Here is a 20,920-nt window from a genome sequence, read left to right on the forward strand (position 1 = left end):
CTGCTCTCACCAGAGTCAATCGAGAATTGACTGTTTTATGTCCTCCTCCTCCCGGGAGAAGAGACCATAAATAACAAATAGAGTCTTGTTATTCTATAAAGTGGGAGATCCTTACAGGAGATGATATAACAGGCATTCATTAATTTAAAAATCTCTCTTCTTCCTCGCAGATCCGCATTTCTGCTTCCTCTCACTTTTGGAAGTTCATTGATGGCTGATTGCTGAAAGTTATTTTCCTTTGCCCTGGTACTTCTGGCCACATACCTCTATTCTTATCTCCCTAACCACCACCCCCCTTTCAAGGATGGCCAGTCAACTAACTCAAAGAGGAGCTCTCTCTCTGCTGCTCTTCCTCACCCCAGCAGTGACACCAACATGGTATGCAGGTAAGTTCTAGGAGCTGTTGCCCATTATTTCCAGGGAGAGCAGGGCCTGGACCAAGTCTTGGAGAAGGGAAGAGTTAGACTGCAATAAGAGACACTTAAGTTAGATACAAAGAACTCGACAATGAAGATGGTTAAACATAGCAACACGCTACCAAGGGAGGCTTTTGAGGCAAACTAACAAGAGATATTTGAAAATAGGCTGCACCAGCATAAATATGAGAAGGTTGGACAACATGGCTTTTGAGGCCATTGTCTCACCTGCTTCTGCACTTAGCTTTCTCCCTCCCCCCTCTCCCCTCCCTTTCTCTCTCTTTCTTCCTCACCACCCCCATCCCTCCCTTCCTCTCTCTTTCTCTCTCCCATAGACTTTATTTATAGCCTCTTTCTGCCAAAGATGTTAATGACAATACAGATCACATTCTCTTAAACAGGAATTCCCCAGTTTCTTCTGGCTTGTTCCTGACTTCAGAAGGGATGGAGATTTCTGGATTCCTGAATGTTTCATCCTTTGCCCTTGGAGACATAGAGAGTTGAAGAGAACAGACTCAGTGAGGAGAGGGAAAAGGGGCGGGGGAGGAATGAAGGAAGGACAATGAGGTGGCAGACAGAGGTTTTTGATGGGGCCCAGCTGGCATTCCAAGTGCTAAGAATATTCTGTGGCCTACAGTGTCTGCCCTCATGGGTGCTGGGGGGAGTAGGGGAAAGAGACAGGCCCAACCAATGGAGTTAGGAAACTATCCAGCAATGAGTAAATAACAAACTGCTTCCATCACAGCTGCAGTCATTGCAGCTAAAATTTTCCACATGCCCTTAGCTCCTGGTGGAGGCCTTTGGCAGTAGCTCTGTTTGTCTGGAACAGCTGCATCAAGCTTTCAAACAAATATGCAAACTTCCTCCCCTCTTTGGCTTAACTTGGCTTTGTAGGGGGTGAAGAACAAGGGCTGACATTGAGATGAAGAAATTGAAGTCAAGCCCTTGGCAGAGTACACACTGTTTGGGGTTAAAGGAGCCTCAAGTCTCCAGGAGATAATATGTGCAGCTGTCCTCCCCAACCTCCTGCTAGCTGCAGTTCAAGTGCATAAGACCAAAATCTGACCAAAGACCACAGGACTCGGGAGTGGAGATTTAGATGGCTCAAAGCCCAATTTTGAACTCCTGTATGAAATCTCATGGAATGCAAAGGCCTTTACCTTTCCCAGGATGGAAGCCCGAGTTGTTGGAGTCTTGAGGACAGGGCAGATTTTTCAAAACTTAGGTTCATTTAAAGCTCTCAAAGGGCCGTTTGCGAAGGTGGCACTCCCCACTTCCACAAGAACCACCAGGGTCACCACTCCTTCTGAGGATCCCAGGCTGGTGAGGTCTCTGACAGCCCTGTAAACCCACTCATTCTGCTCTATTCTATTTTTAGGAGGCTACATGATGAGAGAAATGCGGAAATTTTCCAATAATCCTCCCCTACATCACTAGTTCAGCTGTCTGAGCTTGCTCCGTTCATTTGTTCATTCATTTATTCAACAAATATTTGTTGACCACTCTCTATGCATCCAGCACTGTTTTGTTCATGGCCATAGCCTTGACCTCAAATGAGAATGGCACTTGCTTTCAAGGAAAGCAGCCAAGCGTGGATTCAGGGCTAGTAAGGAAAAGGGTCCAAAAATAATCAGCAGGGGTTGGGAAGGGTTAAGAATATAAATAAAGCAAACAGCAGATTAAAAGTGTATATTGGCATATCTGTGCAGTTCAGGAAGTCAGACTGTATTTGTTATCATAAGCCAAGCATTAGTATGGATCTTAAAATAGTCTTCAACCATCAGTTACATTTCCAGCAATACCTTTGCACTGAAGGGCAGTGCTTAGAGGGTCTGACTACTAAGGAAGTTGGAGGAACCTGGTAACAGACTACACAGGAACCACTGGTTGATCTAAAGGAGCTGAGGAATACTGCCCAAACCTCCCCCCAGGGCTGAAGAGGAGCAGGCAGATAGAACAATATTGGGAGGGTGCCCCTCTAGTTTCTTATGTCTCATCTCAGTATCCTAATATTTACAAAAAATACCCAAAGACAGGCAAGGAGGGGAAATGGAAAGGCTTAAAGTGGTAAGGTGGCCGGAGCCCATTCCCATCACAAAGCAAACTCAGCACTGGTCCAGCTACCTCTGCACCCTGCTGGAGACTATAATTATCTGATTGAATCTTCACCTCAGCTTTCCCACATCTGCTGTAATTGTGGAATGATGTAAAGTGCTTGGTGGCCTTCGATCCCACACACAGAGTGAAAAAGCTGGGCTGCAAGGACGATTTCAGATTTCTATCCCTGCCAGACATTGTCGAAAGCTCTCCCCTACTACTATCTTTAGTGGAGTGTCTGAGTTTGGTCTAGAGGGGTCAAACAGCCCTGGGCTGGAATGCCCACTCTGCTCCTTACTGGCCGGGAGACCTTGGGCTACTCCCTTAACTCCTCTGAGCCTGCTTCCTCATCTGTACATTAGAGAGTAATCTGGGTGTCCACCTCCCCGAGATGTTAGGGTGACGTAAGGACATAACATATGTAATGGGCTGAACACAGAGTACGTGTTGAGTGATGTTAGCAGTCATTGTTAGCAGTCAAGTTGTTTTCGTTCTTAGCCAGCCAGAGGCCTCTGACACTCCTGTTTGCCCTTCTGGTAAACAGAGGCTTGTTCCCTGCTGGGCATTGCTTCACAAGCGAGCTCTGGAACAAGAGTGCGGGGACTGAATCCTTTAGGGAATCACAGACATCTGGCCTCCTGTTTACAGGACTGTAAAGCTTTGAGGCGAATACTAAACTGAAACAGCTGACAAGAATTCTGTGCGCCGCCCCCCACAAGAAACCTCCCATGTGGGAAAAGAGCAAGCAAGGAAGAGGAGGCCTAAGGAGAAATAAAGGGAAGCCAAAAGAAAACCGAAATGGGAAAACAGAAAAACATCAAGGGAAAGAGGAAAAATGAACTCTTTCCTTTGGAATGAGGGCAAACCAACAAGGACATGATTTCATAAGGCAAACTTTCAATTTAATTCATTCCCTTGTTCATCAAGTTGGACTGGTTTCTCAACACTCCCCACCTTCAGTCAGGCCTTGTGGGGAATAGAGGATCTTCATCATCTAGCACTCTGCTCCACCCTTTAGTGCAGGGGGCCCTGTGCCTCTTCCCAGAGAGGAGGCAGGCAAGCTTGTGGTCTGAGTGTTTACACAGGCCAAAAGGCTCCAGCACTAAAACCCAGCCCTGTCCTGGAAGCACATCCTCTCCTGGAAATGAGGAATTGTCTTCTGACTCCAGCACGGCTGACTGCTCTATTCCTGTGCGTGCATTAGGGCTCAGGGAGGCTGAAAGGAGGGCTTCCGGAAACTTCGCTCCGGAAAGGACCAAGTTGTATTCCAATTAGTTCGTATTCATGACCAATTTCCTGCTGTCTGGTGGAACACACTGTTTAGTCTCCCAGACAGCGGCAAACCTGCCTCCACCAGGGACTGGGCCACTTAACAGAATGGGGGTGGACCAGGAATGTTCTCTAGTTCAGCAGCTTCCTGCTAAAGCTCCTGCTGATTAGAAGAACCAGAAAATTCTCTAAGGAACCTGCCTTCTTTTTTCTCCAAACCAGGACAAACTGCTCAGGATGTGAAACTATTCTCTTTCCCCCTTGCCTTTTGAGCCCTCCCTCTTTGCCTGGATATGCCACTCCTAACAATGGCAACCAGGTGCCCTGTAGGCTAGTGGGAGCTTGAGGAATCATTTCCTTCTGAGGACTGTGAGCAGGCCTGTCACTAGTGGGAAGACCCTTATTCAGGCTCTATTTTTTCCTCCTACCAGGGACAACAGTCCATCCTCAGAGCTTGGTCATCAGTGTCTCACCAAGACTTGTGTGTTGCATCAAGGAAATGGGCCATTTACAGTCAAGATTGGCAGGATTGATGGATGATCGAGAAGTTTGATTTTTTTTTCTTTTAAATAGAGGCTTCTAGTGCTACCTGTAAGCCCTCGCCACCCCTCAACATGAGCTCGCCCTCTGTGCATCTGAGGTGTTGAGGTTTGCCCACAAGAGTTCTGCTGCTTTACAAGACAGAGTTTTCTCCACTAAATATCCATCTGGCTCCCCAGCCAAGGAGTGCCATGTCCTCAAGAAGGGACCAAGTTGGATGGGGGGAAAGGTTGGGAAGGACTTGAGTGAGAAATCAATATGCCATCTTGATATTGTCTTCTTCATTCTAGGGTCAGGCTACTACCCAGATGAAAGCTACAATGAAGTATATGCTGAAGAGGTCCCACAGGCCCCTGCCCTAGACTACCGAGGTAATCCTCACTGCTTCTCAGGCTCAGGAAGGGTCTTTTCTGGCCTAAGGCCTAGGCTCTCCCTGAAGCATCCTCATCCAGCTTGGCTCATATGTGCTAAAATTGCAGCTCAGGGAATCAGGGGCTATGATTTCCAATCATGAACTTGGTTACTGACTTGCTGTGTGGCCTCACCTCTCCAGCACTAAGGTTGCCCATCTATTATTAATCATTAAGTATTGACTGAGTACCTACTGTATGCTGAATCCTGTGCAAGGTAAGCCTGTGGGTGATACAAAATCTAAGACAGGGTTTCTGTCACCCTCAAGGAGCTTACATTCTGCTGGGGGGTAGGGGAGGGGGCAATAAAATTAGCACATGTAGGACAAGTAAGTGTGAAACTGTGTGGTAGTAATAACTGCAATAGGAGTTAAGAAAAAGAGGTCAGGGAAGGGGTCATGAAAGATGACATTTAGACGAGGCCTTGAATGATGCGTGGACTTTGAGAACTGGAAGGGGAGGGGAGGACATCCAGTAAAGCAGATGGCCACAGACATAGAGGTAAGAACAAACCTGTTAGAGGAAGGAGCTAGGAAAAAACCAACCTGACTGGAAGAGATGGGATTTGGAGGGATTAGTAGAAAATAAAGTTGAATATAAACAATGAGACCAAGTAAGGAAAGGCTCCACGATCTCAGGACTCTTCTAAGGAGAGGCAGGAGGACTCTGTGAAGAATGCTGAATAGCAATTCCTGCCTTAGAAGGAAAGTCAGACCAAGTGATATCTAATATCCCCTCCATTCCTAAGATCCCTTGTTTCTACACTTTGCAAGCCACGCGGAAAGTTTAGCTGTCGTGCTAGGAGTTATAAGGAGCCATCATATGTTTTTGCTGAGGGAAGTGACATGGTAAATGGTAATTTCAGAATATTAACTTCGTTATTGTGTACAGAAAGTAAGGATTCAGGAGGAGTAGAGCCTGGGTCAAGGAGACTCTCCAGGATTCAGTAACAGTAATGTTGGTTAGAGATGACTGAGGTAGTGGCAAAGAAATGGAGAGTATGTTTCACATGAGAAATGTTTCAAAGAAAGAGATGACAAGACTTGGTACAGATTTGATGTACCAAGAGGCTAAGAAACAAACGGATATCTGAAAGCATCCAGTCTGAATGCCTGGGAGAACTGGAAGACCCCTCTCAGAAAGACAAGGTTAGAAAAGAAAATCGATTTAGTGAAGGTGATGTATAGGCAGTGGGAAGTACAAAGATGGAGCTTTGTGAGTCATCAGCTTAGATGGATGAGCTGTGTGAGGGAGCAGAGGGCCAAGGTCAGAGCCTTAGAACACATCTACAGATGTGAGTAGGAGAAGAGCCAACAAGGGAAAAAGAGATAGTGGTCAGCCATGTAGGAGGAGATCAGGGTAGTATCTATCAGATTACAGAAGCCACGGGTGAAGGGAGTTTTAAGGAAGGAGAAGGGAGAAGAGAGCTACTGTGTCAAATATTGTAAAGAGACAAATTGAGGGGATTGCAAACATTACATTTGGCAAGAAGAAGGTAAGTGGTGACCTTTGAGAAAACAGTTTCAATAGAGAAATGATCAGAGCTTTGGGTTTCTCTATGCTCCTTTCTACTACCTTCTACCTATCTTCTTCTCACTGCCAAACGGTCCACACCCACTGCCTCTCTGTCTCAGCACCCACTAACTCCTAAACTCCCTACAGTCTGTTTCCCACTCACCCACAAATCTCCACACTGAAACGACATCCCTTGGAGATCACAATTCTCTCCCAATGCCCAAATCATATGGCCCTTTCTTGAGCTTCCATCTCCCCAGGCTCTCAGCAGCAGTGAGCACATCCCTCTCTTCTCAACCTCCCTTCCTTGGTGCTCCATGACATTTCGCTATTCTGGTCATAGCTGAAGCCAAGAAAGGAGATGGGCTCTCTGGTGGTGACAAGAGAGAGAATGAGGTATAAATCTGAACTTCGGGCAACCCTGACCTGTCTCCTGAGCTCCTGGACTACATCTCCAACTGCCGCTGGACACTTCCATTCAGAGATATCTAAAACTAAATTTTTTCATCTTCCCTGTAAAGGGTTCTACAGCTGACCTTCCTACTTTAGATAATGGAACCACCATTCTCTCAAAAATACCTCAATGGCATATTTAATAGCCCCCTTTTCCTCATCAGCTCTCACCAGTCATTCACCAAGAACTGTCATTTCTTTATAAATCCATGGGATTAAAACTTTTATTACTTCACACATGGATAATGGCAATTGCCTCCTGAATTCTCTGACTCATGTTTCGCCCTTCCTCAAATCTAGTGGCCCACTGTGACCATTTCTAACAGAATTTGGCCTCAGTCTAGCTGCCAACTCATTACCCCTTATCCCCATGAAAGCTATGCTTCAGCCAGATTAGTAGAACTCTATTCTGTTCCTTGACTGCTTTAGTCAAACTGAGCTTTCCCTCATCCATGCATTCTTTCATTCATTTATTCAATGAATATTTATTGAGTACCTGCTATGCACCTCTTCTGAAATAAATGTTTATTATCTGGACAACTCATTTGGCATTCATTATATAATGCCTCTTTCGTTTACTTTTTATTACCCTCAACAAAATAGTTACCTATTTAACAGAAGGAGCCATGTATGACACCCCCACAGAGCTATGTAAAAAGTTGACGCTCAAGAAATGTTTACTGGCTAGTTGGCATCCTGGGAGCTGAAGCCAGATTGTAGAAGACTGTAAATGGGAGAAGCAGATAGGAAAAAGCAACAGATGCAGAAGGTACTTTCAAGGGGTCTGGCAGCCCTAGGTTTAACATTATCCTGCCTCGTTGGTTATTTTTAAATGTACGTAAAGCCCTTTAGGAAAATATAAGCCACATGGCAGCCTGTGGCCTTGAAGTCAAGTGTCTCACGGCTCTCTTTGGGACTTAGTCTCAGGGAACAAAACTAATTGAGTGAGGTTATCAGTGTTGAGGGGGGAGGGGCCGGGCGGGAACGTACAACCTGAGGTCCCAGCCTGCCCTGTAAGGTCTTTGTGACCTCATAATCAACAGCTCTGCGCCTGTAGTGCTTAAGAGACTTTCTGTAATTTGGGATGATGTCTCCAGGGGGCAGCAGCGAGTTGTTGCTTGAAGGGGGATGAGCCCATGGCTCAAACCCAGACACTGATTTAGCGAGTACCATTCCCAGGGCTAGATATACTTTACACATGCAATTCCATTTGATTCTCAAAACAGGCCCATGAAATTGGTTTATTATCCCCATTTTACAGATCAGGAAACTAAGCTCAGGGAAGTTAAATTTAGAGTCATAGAGCTCGGAGCTGGCAGAGTGGGAATTTAAACTCAGATCTGTCTGACTCCAAAGCCGTGCTCATTCCATCTCTTTCATCAAAAATGTAACCCATTGTTTAAGAAAAGGATTTAAAAAAGAAGAGGTAACCAGTAAAAACCAGATCATTATTGTAGAGCAAACTGCCCATGTAGTTTGGTGCCATTTTCACTAATCTTGAACGAACATTCATTCCCTTATCCTGACTCCTAGCTTGGAGTGAGAAACCTTTCTCTGAGGTATGGCCTCAGTCCTCTGGGCTGCCGCTTTCCTCGCAGGTGGCTTCAGCCCTGGGCAAGCTGGTAACTCTGCCTGGGTTATCTGAAGATAATCACAGAGAAGGCCTTTTCAATCCTGTTGTCAGCACTTTGTTTTCTTATAATCCCTAAGAAGACATAGGTGGATAGCTTCGCAGAGCAGAGGCCATGGGCCTGAGTTCAAGTCCCAGCTCCTCCAGCTTCCAGCTCTTTGACCCTGGACAAGCACATATTATGTGCCAGTCACTGTGCTGTGTATTTTATAAATGTTATTTCGTTTAAATAAATTGCATGCTTTCTATGTAGTGATATGGGAAGATCTCAAACACATTAAGTTTATTTACAAAAAAAAAGAAAATTACAAAATAAAAAAAAAGTTGATTTAAAAAAGCCTTGGTGGGAATAGTGGGCATAATATGCTACTCTGTGTTAAAAACGAGGAGAAAATAAGAATCTATAGCAAGATTTGCTTTATATGCATAAAGAAACTATTAACAGTGGTTCTTTATGAGGGACTAAGTGAGGGTAGTCATCGGAGCTGGGGTGGGAGGGAGACTTTTTACTGTGTAACTTTTTATACTTTTTGGGTTTTCAACCATGTGGCTATATTACCACAATGTAACTGTATACTTATACATGTGTAAATGTATATTCAAAAATGTAAATGTATACTTCAAAATAGCAGCCTAAAATGCTACAGTGGCAGATATTATGGTTAGAAAAAAATATGGATTTTAGAGCCAGACAAAGCTTGGGTTCAAATCTCAGTTCTGCCCCTTACTTGCCGAGGGACCCTGGGCAAGTTACTTCCCCATCTGCAAAATAGGCATAAACACCTAACCTACCTCACAGGCCTGTGGGGAGAGCTATATGAGATGATGGATGTGAAAATGAAAATGTAAAGCATGGTGCCTAGCACACAGTAGCTACTCAATAATGACTAACACATTTCCTACCAGACATTTTCACCATGCTGTACTGAGCCACATTCTTAGTTTCGGTTTCCCATCAGCATTCTTTGGGTACAGTTGTTCAGCCAGTTATGAGTCTCCATGACTGTACTGTCCCCTAGCCTGTATTTCTTCATCTCATTCACATCAATGGCATGAAAGGCATTATCACATGCCTCGCTTACTTCCACATAATGTACCCACCATTTCCCCTCCTCTACCAGTCTGGTGACCGTACCCAAAAAGGAAATGAGGTCAGTCTGGAATTACTTGTTCTTGAGGGCACTTGGAGATCACCACTTCTCTTTCTAACTGATATGAGGCTATGTTTAAATATTCTAGAACACTTTGCTATCAGTGCTGTCAGCCTCATCAGGCTATAGTTCCTAGAGGCTGCCTTCTTCTTCCTTCTGGGGATCTAATGTACAGCATGGTGACTATAGTTAATAATACTATGTTGTGTACTTGAAATTTGCTAGGAGAGAACATCTTATGTACTCTCACTACAAAAAAAAATGGTAACTGTAAGGTGACGAGTGTGTTAATTAACTTGATTGCAGTAATCATTTCACAATGTATCAAAACATCACATTGTACACCTTATATACAATTTGATCTGTCAATTTTACCTCAATAAAGCTGGGGAAAAAATTGGGATAGTGTTTTTGTGCTTTTCCAGCCTTCCAACATGTTTCCTTTATGCCAGGATTCCTCTGCACCAGCAAATTTGCACTCACAATAGCTAGACCCTCTCTTCCTGTCTCAGCATTTACCCTGAGCTTTATATTTCCCTTTTCTCTACTTGCTTGTCCTATTCATTCCAATATGATGTGTATTCTCCTTGACAGAATATGGACAAGAAATAGGACGGGGGTGATTGTTGAAGTCCCCACCTCCCATGTAAAGTCTTGGTGATATGTGTTGGGATTGTATAATCAACAGCCCTGCAACTGTCGTGCTTCAGAGACTTGCTGTAATTTGGAGATGGTGTCTCCAGATGGCAGCCGTGTGTCACAGTCACAGGCTCAAAACTAACACTGGAAGCCACAAGCATGTTGTTGCTTCAAGGATCGTTTTCCCACCGTCATCTGTCTTAATTCTCCAGTTGCCGTCAAGCAGAGGCTCTAGCCTTTCTTTGCTCCTTTAGCTCCTAGTGTGCTTCTTTTCAAAGCCCCCTTTTTTGTCCCTTAGGATTTGGGAACCAAATGAGCTCATATGGGGCTTTAGCCTCCCCCACTCCAGGCTAACAGATCTGTGCCATCCTGTGTGTGCATCCTTGGGCAGGTGGCCCTCTGCCTGTTTATATGTGTCCTTTTAAAATTGGAACCCACTCGAGATGTTTATTTTGTGTAGCCAATGAGGCATCTTTACGATGCTGTTATGATTTTAACAGCCTGGTAACCTTTTGTGCTCAGTACTGAACAGGGATCAGACTGTCATGCCTTAGCAGCCTTCTTTGATATCACATTCCCTTCCTCTCTCTAGCTTACATCTTTGTGTTATTTTTTAAAAATTACTTTAAGTTTACGGTAAAATTCACAATTTTTGGTGTGCAGTTCTATGCATTTTGACAAATGCATAGTCAGGTAATCACAGTACCGAACAGTTTCATCACCTCAAAAACTTACCCAGGGCTGCCCTTTGAGGTTATCCTTGACCTCTACCCCTGATCTCTGGCAACCACTGATCCGTCCCCATATTTTTCCCTTATCCAGAATGTCGTATAAATGGAATCCTACAGTATGCAGCCTTTTGAGTGTGGCTTCTTTCACTTCACAAATGGCATTGGAGATTCATCCATGTTGTTGCATGTATCAGGACGTCATGCTTTTGTAGGGATAAACCACAGTTAGTCTAACCATTAACCCATAGAAGGACATTTGAGTTGTTTCCAGCTTTTGGCAATTATGAATAGAAATACTTCAAACATTTGTGTACAGGATTTTGTATGAACACAGGTTTCATTTCACTTGGGTAAATACCTAAAGTGGGATTGCAGAGTCGCATGGCAAGTGTATATTTACCTTTATAAGAAACTACCAAAATATTTTCCAAAGTGGCTGTACCATTTTGTATTTCCCCCAGCAATATATGAGAGTTCCAGTTTCTCTCCATCCTCACGAATATTTGGTATTGCCAGTTTTTTTTTTTTTAAGTTTAGACAGCCTAATGGGTGTATAATGGTACTTTGTTGTGGTTTTAATTTGTATTTCTCTAATGACTAATTATGCTGAACATCTTTTCATGTGCTTATGTGCCATCAGTATATCCTCTTCAGTGACATGCCTGTTCATGTCTTTTGCCCATGTTCTCACTGGATTGTTTGCTTTTTTACTGTGGAGTTTTGAGGGTTCTTTATATATTCTGGATACTAGTCCTTTGTCAGATATGTGGTTTGCAAATATTTTCTCCCAGTTTGTGGTTTGTCTTTTGTCTATTAACAGTGCTTTTCACAGAACAAAAGTTTTTAATTTTGACGAGGTTCAATTTATTGATTTTTTTTCTTTTATGAATTGTACTTTTGGTGTCATGTCTAAGACCTCTTTGCCTAGCCCTGGATCCCAGAGATTTTCTCCTATGCTTCTTTCTAAGAGTTTTATGATTTTACTTTTTACATTTAAGTCCATGATCCATCTTGAGTTAATTTTTGTAGAGGGTGTGAGACTTAGGTCGAGGTTGTCTTTTTTTTTTTTTGCCTATGGAAGTTCAATTGCTCTAGCACCATTTATTCGAAAGGCTATCTTTCCTCCATTGAACTGCTTTTGCACCTTTGTCAAAAATCATTTCAGCATACTTATGTGGGTTTATTTCTGGGCTCTCTATTCTGTCCCATTGATCTATGTGTCCATCCTTTCGCCAATAGCACACTGCCTCGATTACTGTACTCCTAGCTTACTTTTCTTCTATTGCTACAGTCCCCCGATGGTGTTATACATTAAATATCCAGGATGGAGAGGCCACATGCTACTCACCAAGGGGAGGAAGTTATCACAGCAGCCTGGGCACTCGTTGTGAGCTCTCCTGTGACCGGGGCTTTCGACTGATCGGACGGAGGTCGGTGCAATGCCTGCCAAACCGCCGTTGGTCTGGAACTGCCTACTGCAGGCGTAAGTGGTGTGTGTGCAAATGCTGATGTGTGTATGCGAGAGAAGCCAGCTAGCCAGCCAGCCACTGAAGGTATGTGCCTGGAGGTGTTACTATGCCCTCTGTCAAGTGCAAATGGAGAATTTCCCACAGGCACTAGACAGGGCCTTTTCCCATCCTAACATTCTAGCTCATTTTCTCTCCCTGTGGTGAATGCCCAAGCAACATGAGTGCTTAAGTAGCAACCAGCCCTTCAGGCTCAGAAGGCCCAGGAGTACATACATGTAAGGCTTGGGCCTGGGGCCTGATGTGCACCTGGGCCTTCCTCTGGAGCTCTCGAGGATGTACGGTCTCAGACTCTTTCCCCTTTGTGGTAAACTGCTGTACTTCCTGGCCTAAGGCTCTAGAAGGCCTTGGCAGTGAAGCTATGAGACATCTGCTATTCTTCATTTTCTTCTGAAAGTCAAGAAGAATCCCTAAGGCTAGAATGTGGGGATGCTAATACATACACATTCCAAGCCATGCCCCCCTCAGCTCCCAAATCCCTACCTTTTAGTCAAACTCTGCAGCCTACCCCCTTTTAGCAACTGAGCTTTGTGTGTCCATATGTCCATGCTGAATGCCATTTGTAGGACATCCATGTGTGCGGGGCCCTGAATTGGTCACTTCAGAAGCTTACTCAACTCCTCAATTACTTCCAGGCTGCTTATGGACAAATGGGATACAAACACAAATGTATGCACATGAATGCAGTTAAGTGGACGCAGATAGCTGAGCACTCACAGAGAAATGGGCTTGGTCAGAGAAGATGCTGTGGAGGAGAGGAGAAGCTTGATAGCCAGAAAGAAGGAAGCCATCACACCTCTCTAAGTGACTGTAATTAATTTGTTTTAGGATTTAGACCCCATCATTACCAAAATGAATTTGAATTGGCCTTACAAAGTTAAAATAATGTAAGTCTATAAACGAACCTAAAACCAGTTAAAAGAATGGACATGTAGATATTTCCAGGTGCCTAGAATGAGTTAATTACTATATTTGAAAACTGAATCTGGCTTTGCCCTTCCTCATAAGAGACAGAAGAGTGAACACTTGGATCTATCATTTTCACTGTCATATAATACTAAGAAAACAAATTCTTCTGAAAAGACAAACCTTTTTTCTTGGCCCTGATTTCAAGGTCATTTTTCTATAGGTCTTTACAGAAAAGATACTGGAAAACATAAAAGGCAATAATCTCCAAGTCTGGTTTGACCAAGAAGTAAAATGAACATAGCTTATAGAATCTTTATTCAGTGCCCCAATAATTGAACTTATGCAGGGTTAGAACTTAGAAAATCTAGAGGAATGTATGGCTTGCCTACCTCTTTCAAGTCTCAGGTATCTCAAATTAGACTTTGGCAAGCACAGGCTCACAATCAATTCATGGTTGCAGTCCCCGCTTCTGGCATACGCAGTGTCTAAAGCACAGGGATTCCTCTTTAATCAAATACCACCAAAGCTGGCCCTCCAGGCACTGGCCTGACTTGTATTCTCACCTGGACAGAGGGCCAGCCTACTTCCACAGGTAAGTGAGCCTCAGCCAAGGAGTGCTTGTGGTAACACCAAAATTATACTCAAAAAGGAGCCTTGAAGTTGTTCAAAGGCATCCAGCATTTGAGGAACAAGAGACAAAAACTAACAGCTGCTGAGGCCCTAAATGAGCCCAGAGGTTTACATGTATTCTCTCTTTTAATCTGCACAATCCTATGAAGTACCCACATTTTAGTGATGAAAACACTGAGACTCAGAGAGATGAGGTAATTTGCTCAAGTCACAGAGCTAGTAAGAGGCGGAGCTGGGATCCAAACTCAGGTGTGCTTCTCAAGTCCATACACTTGGACAAGTAATTTACTTCTTTGAACTGCCCCCCTCCCCGCCCCAGAGCACTACTATACTTTATAATATAAAAATAAGAAGGCAATTAGGAAAAAAGAGTCAATTAGGCACAAAAATGTAAGGGCAGTTTGGGGTAGGGTCTTCTGTATTTTCTGCTGTCTCTGATACGGATCTCCCTGTGTAGATGCCCAGGCATCACCTCCAGATAGTCCCACAGGCCAGTGAGTTTGCCACTTGGTTCTCTCTTAGAGATGAGATGCCACGCATTGCCATTCATTACGAGTGGCACCTACACCTGTACAAATGGGGTGCTTCTTGACTCCCGCTGTGACTACAGCTGTTCCAGTGGCTACTACCTAGAAGGTGACCGCAGCCGAATCTGCATGGAAGATGGGCAGTGGAGTGGAGGCGAGCCTGTATGTGTAGGTAAATGCTGGTTGCTCCCAGTTGTCCTGCTGCAAAGAGCCACCCTGGCATTATGTCCACAAAAGATGTGGAATTCTCACCACAGAAGGCATTCCTGCTCACTATGAGGGTGGCACCCTGGGCACATGCTTAACAAAGTGATCGCTTCCCCTGCAGCGGGGCTTCCTTCCCCAGTTGCATTGAGCATCTCGAACTGAGAGTGCATCTTTTACCTACCCAGTGGTGGGGTATTGCTTCTACGGGTTCCCTTCAGGGAAAGCAAGGGGACCATGGGTCAGCACCTGATTTCTGACCTTGGCAGACATAGATCCCCCCAAGATCCGTTGTCCCCACTCACGTGAGAAGATGGCAGAGCCGGAGAAACTGACTGCTCGAGTATACTGGGACCCACCCTTGGTGAAAGATTCTGCTGATGGTACCATCACCAGGTGAGTAACAGATGCCCCTTTTGCCTCCCAGCAGCTTCTCCCAGGCTCTCAGGCTGCCTACACTGAACTGTACAGGCTGAGGCTATAGCAATGATGTGCCCCAGACCCCAATTCCAAGAGTCTCTTTCCTCAGTGGCTCTTTCACCCTGTCCCATGCAGAGTGACACTTCGGGGCCCTGAGCCTGGCTCTCACTTTCCCGAAGGAGAGCATGTGATTCGTTACACTGCCTACGACAGAGCCTACAACCGGGCCAGCTGCAAGTTCATTGTGAAAGTGCAAGGTCAGAAAGAAGTCTTCCATTTCCACATTGCTCATTATTCCTGTTCCACCCTGACCCTCTAGATGCCCACCACAACCCTCTCCTATCTATGTCTGAAACAGACACCTCACTTATATCGGGACAGGAAAAAAACAAGTTCACCAAACAGGGTCATTCAGGAAGCCTGCATCACACGTGCATACACATGTTTCAGAAACCCTGACTCCTCAGCAAGACTTTCTCATTCTCCTAAATCTAGATAAAATTCACAAAGATACTCTGTCTCCATTTCTTTTCTTGGCCTTCTAATTATCAAATCTAATCAGCCTTCATTCTCAATCTTTCACCTCTGCTGACATTGGTAGTGTTGGCTGCCTGATTCTTCATCTTTGTTTTGTGTTGTATTGTTTTCTTTTGCTTTTTTCATTATAAAAATGATTCATGCTCATTGTTGAACATTTGGGAAATAAAGAAATGTACAAAGGGAAAAAAATCTATTACTCCACTGTCCAGAGGCAATTGTTGTTAATCTTTTGGTACTTTCATTCCAGTCTTTTATCTACACATACTTTAAAAAAATATATAGTTGATATCATACTGTATATCCAATCTTAGATCACCCTTTGTCACTTTTCATTATAACACAAGTAATTTTCCTATGTTCTTTAAAAATTCTTCAGAAATATTTTGAATGACAGCATAACTACTTCTAAGAATGTATCATAATTTGCTTAACACTTTTCCCACTGATGGATATTTAAGTCTCCTCCGATTTATTTCTCATATTAAAAGTAATTTTGTAAGGTGGTCATCATTACACAGGGTGTCCACAAAGTCTGAAAACAAAAATGACAATATTTTCTTTTACAGACTGATTGATAGTCTTTTGATGATAATATGTATACTCACCTGTGCTTCCAGATTTTATGAACACCTTTGTCTACATTTCAGATTTAATTTGTTAAGAAAGGAAAATTCTGGCTCTATCTCTGGCCATTGGAAACACAGAGAAGTCATTCATTCTGATCATCCTAAGTCTCCTGATCTAGAAAACCCAGCATGGGCACCCTCTTAGCCTTTTTTTCCTAAAAGAGATACCATAGTCCCTGACTGGAACTCTTCCCTGACAGTGAGACGCTGCCCAACTCTGAAACCACCACAGCATGGCTACCTCACCTGCACCTCAGCAGGGGACAACTATGGTGCCACCTGTGAATACCACTGTGATGGAGGTTATGAGCGCCAAGGGACCCCCTCCCGGGTCTGCCAGTCCAGCCGCCAGTGGTCAGGATCACCTCCCATCTGTGCTCGTGAGTGAAACCAGGGAATGGGGAGAGTGGACATACTGATTAGGGCTACTTTGGAGGATCTCCCCATGTGTATGGCACAGCTGTCCAAGAGCAATGTGTATGATGTGGGAATAGGAGGGTTCTAAGGTGTGTTTATTTTAAGGGTCAATGTGCCCCCTTAGAATACTTCTACTCCAAGAAGAAGGGTTTAAAATCTCCAAGTGTTCTTTCAGGATTTCCCCCAAGGAAAGGGAGAAACAACTCAGCAGTGTTAACCAGAAAGACTGGAGCTCCTCAGTGTTGTTATGTAAGCTGGGATGAAGGACAAGGCCAGATCCTGACTGGCCATCTGCTTCTGCCCTAGCTATGAAGATTAATGTCAATGTCAACTCTGCTGCTGGCCTTCTGGATCAGTTCTATGAGAAACGGCGTCTCCTCATCGTCTCAGCTCCTGATCCCTCCAACCGATATTATAAAATGCAGATCTCTATGCTACAGGTGAGACCCACTCCCCTAATTAGGGCTTAGCTCCTTTACATACCCCCTTATCCCCACCCCATTACTCCCTTACCTCCTCCAAATCAAGGAGTTGCTCTTTCTGCGGCACAAACCCTCCTTCCTCAACCTTTTTGTGGACAATATTTTTGATCAGTTTTACTGTAGACAAATTTAGCACATTTTAAAAAATTGCTGTGTTTTTACTGAAAAGGCAGTGAGGCTGCTGGAATGGCAGGTGTGACTTGCAGGGGGCTTGATGAAGGATGGGAAGGGAGTGTGGTAAAGCCCTCTGGAGAGACTTGTAAGACAGGGATGATCAAATGTAAATGTTGAGAATTAATTATGTTTATGTTTTCAAGGAATAATAGCACTAAAAAACACATAGATGGTAAGTGCTATATAAGTACCAGATATATAAGTATGCACTTTACACATATTCATTTAATTCTCACAACAACCCTGCTGAGGTAGGTGCTATTACTGTCCCCATTTTATAGGTGAGGAAACTGAGGCATAGAGAGGTTAAGTGATTTATCCAAGATTACTAGCTAGTAAGTGACCAAGCCAGGATTGAACCCAGGCAGTCTGACTCCAGGATCTGTGCTCTTAACCACTACCAGTAGCAGAAGAGAAGGAAAAGTGGTGTGATATTTCAAAGTAAAATGAGGGACTTGCATGATGATTTCTAACATACTAAAAGATATCTAGACAAAGCCACTTAAGGGAGAGGGAGAGGTGGATAGGACAGAATAGATATGACCTTTGGGACTTATAAAAAGAATATCCTAGATTCTTGAAGAGAACTCAGGGTGTGCTGACAAGACTCAGAGAACTAGCTCTGAGGAGCTGCAAGTGGCTGGATACCCAGGTGAGAGAAGAAGCTATTTAGGGGGTTTCTAAAGGTTGAATCTTAGAAGTTGCCAAGTCAATATTCAGAGGCCCATGATGAAAGCAGCTTTATCAAAAGGATGACCCTGGGTGTCTAGACCAAAAAGGACCTAGTTCCTCCAGGGATCCAAAAAAGGCAGACAAAGGCAATACCTCAGCTTGAGCAGGAAGCAAGAGCAAGAACAGGAACCAGTCAGTGAGGAGAGTGACTCTGAGGGTCAGGACTAGAGGAGTAGCCCAAAGATTAAGCAAGGCCTAGGGTACCAGGGAGTGTTCACTGCTGCTTTAAACCTTGCCCCGGTAACTGGCTAAGAGCTGACCCTGCAGGGCAGGGCAGGACAAAGAGCCAGTATAGGGTTACTGGGTGTCCTGCCCAGTGTGAGGAAGGCACAAAGGGTAACGAAAAGAGCACTGGGCACTGTTTAGAGAAATCCTAGAGACGGAGAGAGGGCCCTGGCCATGTAGCGTAGTGGTAAGGAGCACACACTAGGGCAGGCAGCATCAGCCCCCACTTTGAATCCTGGCTCAGCATCTTATCGTCATGTAAATTGGGGCAAGTTACTTTCTCCTCTACAGAATAAGAATGATACCACCTACCTTGTTAGGGGTGTTGTGAGGATTAAATTAGATTATTCCTGCAAACCATTAGGTATGTATGTTAAATAAACAATAGCCATTATTATCATATCACAGTAGCCATCCGTTAAGAAACTATGTAGTTTAAAACTTATGCAAAACTAAGCAAGGAGAGACTATGTTTCTGCAATTTATCACTTACATTTCTCTCTTCTACCCCACATGGTGTAACCAGTTTCTACACTTTTTAGAATAAAGGAAACATTGTTAGGGCAAGTGCTTCAAGAATGACAGAGGGAAGATGTTGCAGACCCCGTGGTGTGATGGTTGGGGGAGAAGCCTCTCCTTTCCCACACTGCCTCAACATGATCCCAGAAGGAATCAGCTACGTAACCTTAGGCTTGAGTCTCAGAGCCCATTTCATAAAATTTCTCCCCTCCCAGCAATCCACCTGTGGACTGGATCTACGGCATGTGACCATCATCGAGCTGGTGGGGCAGCCACCTCAGGAGGTGGGGCGCATCCGGGAGCAACAGCTGTCAGCCAACATCATCGAGGAGCTCAGGTCCAGGCTGGGAGCCTGCAGGGAAGGGGTGGGCAGAAATCCTAGGCAGGACATTGATCAGAATCAAGGTGGGGGAAGGGGGCCGCTTAAAATACAGATGACCAGGCCCCACCCTAAACCACCTCAGGACTGTGCTTTTATAAGGCACCTTAGGTGACTCTGAAGCACAGCCAGGGCTGACACAGCTAGACCCAAACGTGACTCAGATAAGCCTCTGATCCTGCTGCCTTATGGCCTCATCTCTTTGCCTTCAGTCTCCAAAGAAGGAAAAGGCATCTTTAGGCACTGAGATCTGAATGATAGTCATCTGCCCCTGGGTGAAGAGAAGACTATAGGTGACAGGTGGTAGAAGTTGACTTTTCTCATTATCTACCCATTATCACCCTTCCAATGCCTCCACATATACTCAGAGCCAATATAGCCATCACTGCTCTCTGTTCTATAAACAATATCTGCCTCTAGGGCTCAGTCTCAGTAGGGATAGAAAGATTCAGTCCCAGGTTGGGGAGAGACTGGGAAACACTCAGAAGGAGACTGCAGACTTTCAGCTACAGATAGAAGAGTTGACCAGGTGATACTGATCAACTTCAGGGCTGCCATGTATGGCTGTGCAGGCTATGCCCAGCCCAACTCTAGAAAACACTAGTCACATCATAGTGCATGCAACTGGTGCTCCCTGGAGTTATTCCTGCATAGATATATGTGAAAGCCCTGCTTAAGGGGGCCTATGAGGGAAGCACAGCCTGGTAATAACAAAGTTGCTCTATCTGGGATGAGGAAGGGACAGCCTGGCAGAGCTAGACACATAGGGGCAGCAAGACTAGGGTCTGAACAGAGAAAAACAAAGGAGCTTGAGATAGATAGTGGAGGGGATGGGGACAAGGGATCGGGTAGGGAAGGAATTAGTCCATCAGAGGAGCTGTGAAAGGTCAGGGGGTTGTAGAGTCTGGCAGGACGGAGCCCAGACAAGGTCTCACACCTCCCCGGGCTCCTCTCTCTAGGCAATTTCAGCACCTCACTCGCTCCTACTTCAACATGGTGTTGATTGACAAGCAGGGAATTGACCGGGAACGCTACATGGAACCTGTCACCCCTGAGGAAATCTTCACATTCATTGATGAGTATCTACTGAGCAACCAGGAGCTGATCCAGCGCCGGGAGCAAAGGGACATATGCGAGTGATCTTGAGCCAGGGCATGGCTGAGGTCAAGGGAAAAGCTCCCCCCAGTCAGCTGAAACTGTAGCCTAATAAAAGGAGGAAATGGTTTCCTATAGTTCTAGGGACAGGACTCTAAGATGGATGAGCTTCACCAATCCTAGGACATTTCCAGGCACCTTTTAGGGCTGTGTAATAGTTTCCCTAAGCAAGTCTCTGCTTTAGATAGCACTGGAGGAGCATAAGGGGCTAGGTAGAGACTGAGGACAGGCCCTGGGCAGTGGGTTGGTGGTAGAAGGTCTTCCTTTCCTAACCTGGGTCTCTGCCCAGCTCTCCAAAGTCTTCCAGATAAGTAAATCCTAAATTCACTCACTAACCGGCTGTGTTTTAAATGGTTCCTCTACCCTGAAGTGACAGCAGAGGGCAGCACCATCACAACAGACAACCAGGACATTTGAGCAAGTCTAGCTGGATTCTCCTTACAGGTTAACTGTATCATTGGAGGTGGGAGGAGCTTCAAAACATTCTTGAACTTGTTTGTCATTTCCCCTTTTAGGGCATTGGGCTAGAAATGTTATGTTAACCATTGTTTCATCTAAGAGTTAGGAAAATGCCACAATGGGAGGGAGCTTGGGAAGAAAAATC

General features: G+C 44.7%; 1 protein-coding gene across 1 annotated transcript; it reads left to right on the forward strand.

Annotated features, from left to right (window-relative positions):
* The first annotated feature begins 304 nt into the window (after nucleotides 1-304).
* SRPX2 (sushi repeat containing protein X-linked 2) lies at nucleotides 305-20,336 on the forward strand. Its single transcript, XM_058536322.1, has 10 exons — nucleotides 305-386; nucleotides 4,613-4,693; nucleotides 12,143-12,334; nucleotides 14,439-14,615; nucleotides 14,917-15,043; nucleotides 15,203-15,324; nucleotides 16,434-16,613; nucleotides 16,957-17,090; nucleotides 18,998-19,119; nucleotides 20,121-20,336. Exons 1-10 carry the CDS (start codon nucleotides 305-307, stop codon nucleotides 20,299-20,301), a joined length of 1,398 nt encoding a protein of 465 aa, XP_058392305.1. The 3' UTR covers nucleotides 20,302-20,336.
* The last annotated feature ends 584 nt before the right edge of the window (nucleotides 20,337-20,920 follow it).

The sequence above is a fragment of the Diceros bicornis genome, chromosome X (genome assembly GCF_020826845.1).
Source record: "Diceros bicornis minor isolate mBicDic1 chromosome X, mDicBic1.mat.cur, whole genome shotgun sequence".
NCBI lineage: Eukaryota > Metazoa > Chordata > Mammalia > Perissodactyla > Rhinocerotidae > Diceros > Diceros bicornis.